The 8,655-nt window shown below is 41.5% G+C and overlaps 1 protein-coding gene across 1 annotated transcript in view; it reads right to left on the bottom strand.

The window, feature by feature from the left end:
- LOC104526691 (Wilms tumor protein 1-interacting protein homolog) overlaps nt 1-5,492 on the bottom strand; it is a gene marked incomplete at its 5' end in the record, with an annotated part of 49,651 nt that extends 44,159 nt beyond the window's left edge. The window contains one exon of the mRNA XM_029085506.1: nt 5,391-5,492. Coding sequence (XP_028941339.1) covers nt 5,391-5,492 — 102 coding nt within the window. The remainder of the gene's footprint in view (nt 1-5,390) is intronic.
- Nucleotides 5,493-8,655: the final 3,163 nt, after the last annotated feature.

Below are 8,655 nucleotides of genomic sequence, written 5' to 3'. Positions count from 1 at the left end.
TCCCTACAAGCTGGGACATGAGAAACCTCCTATTAATAGACATCATCATACAGGAGCACTGAGTGGCCTCAGTTAAAGGGAGTTGTTGTCCCTTAATAGAACGTCAAGGCAGGTTGTGTCCGCAACCAGGAACCAATTCCCATTTCATATCAATTGGAGGACACAGGCTAATTCAGAACTGCTCTTTGTACCTTCAGGGTAACAAAACCTACTGCTACAGTTGTCCCACTTGGGCCTTTTAAAATAGCAAGGCTGTCAGCCCTCACTGTGATCCTTCTCTTGAAGGCTTGTAGCAACGAGCCTGTGAATTCTGGACAAAGGCTGGTGCTGAGGCAGCAGCGACGCCGGTAATCAACTGAACTGCGCTACCTTTACGAGCTGTCCCTTAAAATGAAACTGCTGTACGAAACCCCTGTGAGTGCTCCAGCCTGATCAATAGCTACCAGGTAAGAAATGAGCTGCATACTTTTGGGATTATACAGTTTGCTTTAGGCTTCTGATTGATCTTGCAGTGATTTCCTGTGCCTTAAAAACCAGTGGCAAAAGTGCAAATTAAAGACGAATGGCATGCTCAAACATTTGCTTTTGTGTAAGAGAGCAGAACGCGTCCCTGCTTTTTATGATGAAATATGTCTCAGCTTTGAGAGTACAGAGACTTCAAACCCTTAGCTCTGCAAAGCTCATTCCCTGCCCATCTCTTACACCCTCACAGTAACAAACAACAAACCAATACTCCTCACTGTATCTTAGTGCAGTTTCTACAGTCATTGCCACTGGATTAAAATTTTCAGCCTGAAAAGATGCTGTGGATGACATTATAATCTGCAAACTGGAAGCACCCGATAAGTTATCTTCTGTAATGAGTATCAAATAGAGCTCATTAATTCCTGCAACTGATCACATGCACTTACAGCGCACAAGCGATCTGGCATTATTGCAATTCTTCTTCAAGAAATTCTGTCCTGCTCTGAAATACAACCAAGAGGGATTAGATGATGAGCTTTTCAGGCAGACATTTTTCAGCTCTTGTCTTCCGTAAGCAAAATCTGCAACTGAACTCCTGCCAAAACCAAATTTTACACTTAACAGAAGGGACAGTGTATGTTGTTGCCTGAATTAATCTCTGTTGTGTAAGATTCAGCAAAGTATGCTTACACATGAGTAATAGAACATATTTAAGCACATGTCTAAGTGTTTTGCCGAATCAAGGCCTAAAAGAGGTTCCACTGGTGTTAGGGCTGAGAGAGGATTTTAATGCACATTTGAAATCCATCTGAACAAGCTTCAGCTGTTTTCTGTAAGGATTGTGGATAAAGACCCACATTGAACTATTTGACCCCAAGGAAATCAGATCACTTTGGCTTTTACATTACCTGAAGAGAATTATCTGACCTCTTGAAAAAAAGCTATCCGAGGAGCATGGCTGGTTGCAGAACACAACAGGGGTTTACACAGACATCACAAAAATTAACTGACAGAGCAAAGTTCTGAGATGCTGAACTTGCTGAGTTGTGGGAGCAAGGCTCAATTATCCAAAGCCCACTAAACACATTAAAGAGGCAGAAGTGCAGCATTTTATTTTAAAACATAAAATGTGCCTGCTAGGTAGGTCATTTACTTTTCCTTTCTATTCTTCTTCTGACCTCAGCTCACTGACAAGATTTCCTTTTTTTGAGGAGATCCCGTACACTCTGAATCAATATATTACTGAGTTTTATGCCAAAGCTGCCAGAACCTAGAAAGACAATGAAGAGATTTACCATATGAGTATTTTACCAAAATGTCTAAAGGGGAGAAAAGTCTCCTATTTATTTACTGTATCTCTGAAATATTTCCTCATCTTTCTGTGTTCATGTTCTCAAGAGCCCTGAAAATCCATCCTTGCATCCTCACACTTCTATACTAGCAAGGCTGGAGGCCTCACAGAGGTGCCTGCATCTGTGAGCATATTTTAGGTTTTCCTCTTACTTACATATGGTGTGATATACGATGGTGGGAGTCAAAAATGACAGCACTGTGTCAGTGGGCCAGTGCTGTATGGTCCTGGGAGGCGCAGGAATGGCCCATTCTGCCAAGTGCTGCCCTTTTCAACCAGGGCACCCTGACAGATGGCACTTGGCACTGAAACCAAAGGTAAACTCACAGAAGTGCCCAAGAAAGGACTCTAACTCGGGCAGAATTTCCTACTGAAGGTCTCTTCCTACTTCTCTGTGTAAACGCACTTGTCTTTGCTAAGCTGAAAATACTCACTGTCGAGTGCTGAAACGAGGCCCTTGGAGGCTCCATCACTCATTACCACATTTCAGCCTGAGTGGTCTCCAAACCACAACTTTTCCCAAGGGTTTGAGTTTTTTATTATTTATTTTTTAAAATTGTAGCTGGTTAAATATTGGGCCCTTATCTAAGTCAGATGTCTTCAGGTACAGAACTTTTCTTCTTCATTACTGCCTTCTACTTCTAGATGCATTGTATTGAAAGTAAGACTGATAACTGCGGGAGGAAAGTTTAGATCACTCTTGTTATTTGGGAAAATAAGAGGGGAAAAAGAAAGGCAAGCTTGCACTCCTACTCTATCTCATATTCCCAAGTACACATAGGAGCTACCAATGTACTTCACTCTCCTGTCAAAGGCTCAGAAGGAGCATTAGTCTGTATGCTGTGACCTCTTGCCTAACAGACGTCATTAATGATCACCCAGTTACCTATGCTTTGAATCTAAAAGCTTGCCTGAACTTGAAACAATTTCCAAAGGGACATTTGGTCTTAATTTGAAAACAAAGAAGAATAGAGAATCTGCCACTTCTCTTGCTGTTCCATTCCAGCAGTTAATCATCCTCATTGTACAAAAACTGTCTTTGATTTCCTATTTGAATTGTGCAATTTCAGCCTCCAGGAAAGACCTCTCTTGTGTTTGTCTCTAGTACATATGAGACTACTTTCTAACACTGTTTTCTGGTAAAAGTATTTACAAGCTCCAGCCACATGTCCCTCCCATCATTTCTGATACCCAAAATACACTGGGCTCTCACAATTAGCTTTCCTCCAAGCCTTTAATCATCTCTGTAACTCCTTTCAGACCTTCTCCAGTTTTTCCTCATCTCTTTAAAGGTGGGCACCAAAACTAGAGCGCAGAATTCTCACCTGGGTCCCACCAATGTCACATTGAGGGTAAAATGAACTCCCTGTTCATAAACTGCAGTACTGTGAGAAGTTTCCATTTGGTTGCCTGTACAAGAGGTCCTGTAAAGCCTTTTCAGCAGCACACTCCAGGATGCAGTTCCTGAGGTCTGGATCCACTGGAATTGTCCTGAATTACTCTGGTTTTCCCAAGGACCTCACAGCCCCAAATAAAGTGGGAAACCAAACAGTTAATGCAACACCCTCTTTCCAGATATTGATACTATTTCAGAGCTGAGTTGAGAGACAAAGCTCTGCTTCTGACTCACAGCTGCACATAGCTGAACCTAAGCTTTGATCAAGTTTTTTCACCTGCACTCAGGCACTACTGCCACATTAGCAGCACATCCACCTTTCCAGCATCTAATGTAAGAAAGTCCCCACGCATTCCCCTTTCGATAGGATTGTATCAGAGGCTGCAGACAGCAGGAAATCCAAGCCCTTCTTACTTGTCAAACATCCGGCAGATGATAGCTGGGCCCTCCAGCCCACGAGCAGCACAGCGAGAAGCTCAGAAGACAACCTGTTTCCTCATGCGTATGCATGACTCATGGAAAGCTGTGTGAATCACTAAATTCCACTGGCACTGTGGGGTGGGGCAGAACTACGCTCCGAATGGACATGTCTCAAGTCGCCCTATGATAGATGTACACTGGCCACACACACCTCACCAGAACAGTCAGAAAAGCTTGTTGTGCTTTTGAATAATTAAGTTGGGTTTGTATTTTGCTGTTAATGTACATTCCTCAGCCCTTATACATTCTTTTAAAGAACAGAGTGACCTGTGTACAGACCCCTGTGGTAGCAAACATGTATCCTGACTACTTAAAAAAAACCCACGTCTGCCCCAGAGAAGAAGCTGGAATTCACCCATGCAATTAGGTTAGGTTAATGTTGGCAATGAGTGGATAGATATTATCCGATATCATGTTTTGTAATCCTCTGCTAAGCAGGATGCTGTTCACTTTGGGAAACAACAAAAAGCTACTCATTCACTGTCAGACTTGAGCAAAGATGAGAGTGATCCCTGAAGGTTTGAGATGAGTTTATTCTAGAACCTGGTAATGATCCAGAGTCGTTTATAAAGGTCACCAAATTCTACAATCAGGTTGTAGGTTTCTTTAAACCAATATTTATCTGTTCAAATCTTAGGATAAAAGACAACACTTCTTTCACAAGTGAACTTTACAATGGTCTTTTCATTATCAACTTATTTGGTTCTATGCCAATAACACTTTACTCTTTTTCTAACCCTTAATTAATCCTTTTTATGAAAAATCTATGCTCGGCATGTTCTGCTCAGAGTAAATCTTTTGCTGTGTATATGTATCACAAGATCTTCAACATTCAGGCAAATATTTTCATATATTAGGAACCTACATAAAAGTGTGGGTATATCAAGAAAAACTACCCAACTCCTGAAACTTGAGCTCTTGTACTCCCTTGAACTCGGTGGGAATTCGTGAGCTCTCAGCAGTTACCGACAAGACACTGATGAAGTTTCCAAATTGAGTTCACAATGCTTGACTTAAGGCAAACACTTTTGAAAGTGCTATCCTGAATTTTCCAAGTCCTGTTTCCCCTGGCAAAGCCATGACTTCCCCAAATCACATACAGAATACATCACTTTCAGATGCATTCAGATTAAAAGAGAAACCTAAAAAGGTCCTGAGAACAGCAAGGAGGAGACAGTGATTTATCTGCAAATTTTCCTCTACAAAAATAAAATATTTTAACAGCTTAAGGTGTTTCAACATGCAGTTTCTATTTGTTCTTATCACAGTCAAATGTAAGAGAACAATTTTTGAGCATTGGATGTACACAGAAATGACAAATATACACGCTTGACTAGAGTTGCATTTGCAAACAGAAAGTGAGGAAAAATATGGTTATGGCTGCACGAATTTTACCGTTTTTCTGTAAAAATGATAAATGCACATTACAGTTCCATAAACACAAGTGATTTAAAGTACATAGTGCTTATAACAGCGCTTAAAACAACCAAATACTACTCTTCTGGGCTGTTGCTTAGGAAAACACTATTGAACACTTGCAGATGGCAAATGAAAAAACAACTATTCAAGCTGGAGTCTTTCGTGGGAATTTTGCCTCAGGAATCAGGTAAGATGAGGTCTCACTTTGTATGCTGGTTGCTAAAGGAATATACATTACAAAAGGAAGCCACTTAACAAGCTACGGTAGATCTGACTTACCACAAGAGCAGCACGTGAAGCAGTTGGTATGATAGAGGTTACCCATTGCTTGGCAAGCCTGGCTCGCTCCATACACACCTTTTCCACATTTTATACAAATACCTACAAAGCAGAAGAAGAATGAAAGTTAGAATCATCCACATCTCCTAAAAACAGCTTAAGGCTGTTGATTCATAACACCATACCCCCATCAGGCCCTAAATCAATGAGCTCCTCACCCTGAATAGATTCAAGTTCCCAAAACAGCAACAGACAGGTTGAGTGAAACAAACACATGGAAATTAACCCAAAATAAAAGGCAGGGGAAGCCTCTGCTGGTGTTTCATGGAGGCTGGTATTTCATGGAGACTGAAGCTGGCTAAAGACAGAAATCCAAAGGAGGCAGGTGCAATGAAAGAGGATAGAAAATACACATACTCTCTGGAAATAACTCCTCTTGCCCAATAAATAATTTAGTGACACCTTCACAACTAAGTGTTCCACCACGTTACACTCAATAATCACTAACAAAAACAACAATTCAGTCCAAAACCAGAAGATTTCTCTTTGTCCCTTTCCAGCAATGCAACATCGAAAGCGTTGGTCCATGGTGAAAGCCAGACAGTACTGGGAAAATGGGCCTGTCAGTCACATTCAGTAATTGTTTAACTCTCCATGAATGTGTGTGACCTCATAAACATAACCCAGCACCTTGCAAAACAGAAGAGCAAGGCTTCTACCTTCCTTATGATCTAAAGGCAAAAATTCTGGCTGGCAGTTTTGCTTCAGTGGGATCAGAAATTCACCTTCGCTGCCCAAGCCTGCTCTTGGTGATGCTGGGGATAACTCCCATGAAGTCTGCATGAGACCCAAGAACAAAGAGCCAACACAGCACTGGCAAAGTCCACACCCAGCAGACTCTCAGGGAAGGTCATGATTTCAATAAGCTCTAGAAAGGAGGGTTTTTTGGAGCATTTTTTCCTTTGTTTTTAAAAAGCTTTTTCCTCATAGCTTTAAGAGTCTTTTGCCTCTGCATTTATTTCTACCTATGCAGAACCTCTCTAAATTCAAACCAGGGCAGGGAGATAATTCAAGAATCACTTTGCTTCTCTATCTCCATGAAGAGGAAATGAAATGCTGGAGAATCCATATCCTTCTGTCATGTACTCAGGACAACTGATTTCAAGTTTTTCCAAGATGTTCATTAGTTGCTAGTCGACTGTAGCAGGACAATACATCTCAAGGCACGGCTGTGTAATTTTTTAAAAAATACTACAGCAAAAAATAAGATTTGAGATTTTTGCCTCACACAACTCGATAATGAAACTGCTGTGCTCTTATCTTTTGTGCTGTTTGAGGTCCCATTTCTACAAATGCACACGCATGCTCAGCATTAATCATTAGCATCAACAAAATTGCTAGTATGCTTTAAGAGTCTAGGAACTCGAGAACTACAAAATTGGGCTTTAATAATCCCAAATTCTCCCCTGTTGTGCTGTGGACATTTTATACAAACACAGAAAAAAAAAATGCAAGCTGTTTGGGGAGAAATTAGCACAGTATGAACTGATAGAAACTTTAATAGCAGAAAAAAACAAAATTAAGCTAACAAACTGTTTGGTGTCTCAGTTCAGTTTCCATGGGTTTTGCTTTTATGTGCTCCCAGTATATGAATTGGCCTAAGCTGCCACACCAGAGACAGAAATGCCATCTGTCCCTGGCAGGTAGCTGTATGGAGATGAGTAAACCTGGCAGAAGAGCAGTACCCAGTAATACAGCTGAGACCTCACCTGGGCTTTCAAGAGGAATCAGTCATAGACAACACAACGCCTGTGAATATCTTTGCCCCATCCAAGCTATTCAAGACACGCTTTAAACACCATTTCTGCTGTTTTACAGAATCCCAGAATGGTGGGGGTTGGAAGGGAGATCATCCAATCCAACCCCCCTGCCAAAGCAGTTTCTACACCAGGTTACACAGGAAAGCGTCCAGGCGGGTTTTGAACATCTCCAGAGATGGAGACTCCACACCCTCTCTGGGCAGCCTGTCCCAGGGCTCCAACACCCTCACAGTAAAGAAATTTTTCCTTAAGTTTGTCTGGAACGTGCCATGTTCCAGTTTTTGCCCACTGCCCCATGTCCTGTCACCAGCCACCACCAATTTAAACTGTTTAAACTTGTTAACACCAGTTTAAACTGTTTCAATTCAGTGCAGCATTAACATAGCCATCTGCATGGGGTGTGTAGTGTAATCAGTTTAAGCAGGATACTGTAATTTATTTTTTTTTAATTGTATTTGAAGAAAATAATCTTCCTATGCTACTAATTCAAATATCGAAATGGAAACACCTTTCATTAAATCATGGGTTTCTTGGTGTTTATACCTTTGACTCCCTCATTTCAACTCATGAAGAGGGATTAGCCTTTCATTCAACTAGCACAACATCCTGGCACAATGTTGCCATTTTGGACCATGAGCATATTTGTCAAGTGAAACTAAAATTTTAAAAACCAATAAATCTATTAATATTCTTTTAAAAATCTTAAACTTGATTTGAGTGTTTCAGTGAAGCAGGAACTATAGCTTTAATATTATCAGATACCAATGTCCCAAGCTAAACCTGTAACATAAACTAGCTGCCAGCCAGATCCATCCATTCATTGCTGGTCCTTGGGCCAGCTGAGCTCTGACACAGGAAATGGGAATTTCGGAAAATTTGTTGCCTTATCCAAGGCTGTTACATCTGTTTATTTATTTGTAACCAAAGGTTATGAAAAAGGTCTGCTATTTGCCATGAGTTAATGGTTAACTGCTGATGAAAGATGGTTATTGATTACTGTGGATGCTGATCAGAAAAGGCGCCCTGTCAGCCAGCAGCTGCAGGAATGACCCCCAGCAACAGCACCGCCCCCACAAACCTGAGCCCCCTCTCATCACATACCACGAGCTCTGCAATAACCCCGGTCCCTCCTGGCCCTGAAGCAGGAGGAGCTGCACACACAGCAGAGAACACGGGGTTCACACCTGAAACACTTCAGCATCGGGTCTTGGTACGACGTTCCAGTTCGTTCTTGGCAGTGGAGCCAGAAGAAAGCCCTCTGAGAGCTCCCCAGAGATCTGGACCCTTCTTGCCCATCTTTTCATGCCAACTAGGTACCTGGGACTAGCAGCTATTTATTGACAGTCTGTAGGACTGTGAGGTTATGCTGAGAGATCTACCTTTTCACATTTACACTTAATATTGCTCAAAGAGCAGAAATCCACAGTCTGTAATTCTCTGGCATT

Source organism: Antrostomus carolinensis, unplaced genomic scaffold (assembly GCF_000700745.2).
Source record: "Antrostomus carolinensis isolate BGI_N321 unplaced genomic scaffold, ASM70074v2 scaffold7326, whole genome shotgun sequence".
Taxonomy (NCBI): Eukaryota; Metazoa; Chordata; class Aves; order Caprimulgiformes; family Caprimulgidae; genus Antrostomus; species Antrostomus carolinensis.
The sequence above is the reverse complement of the archived record's forward strand: the minus strand, read 5'-3'. Positions and strand labels throughout refer to the sequence as shown.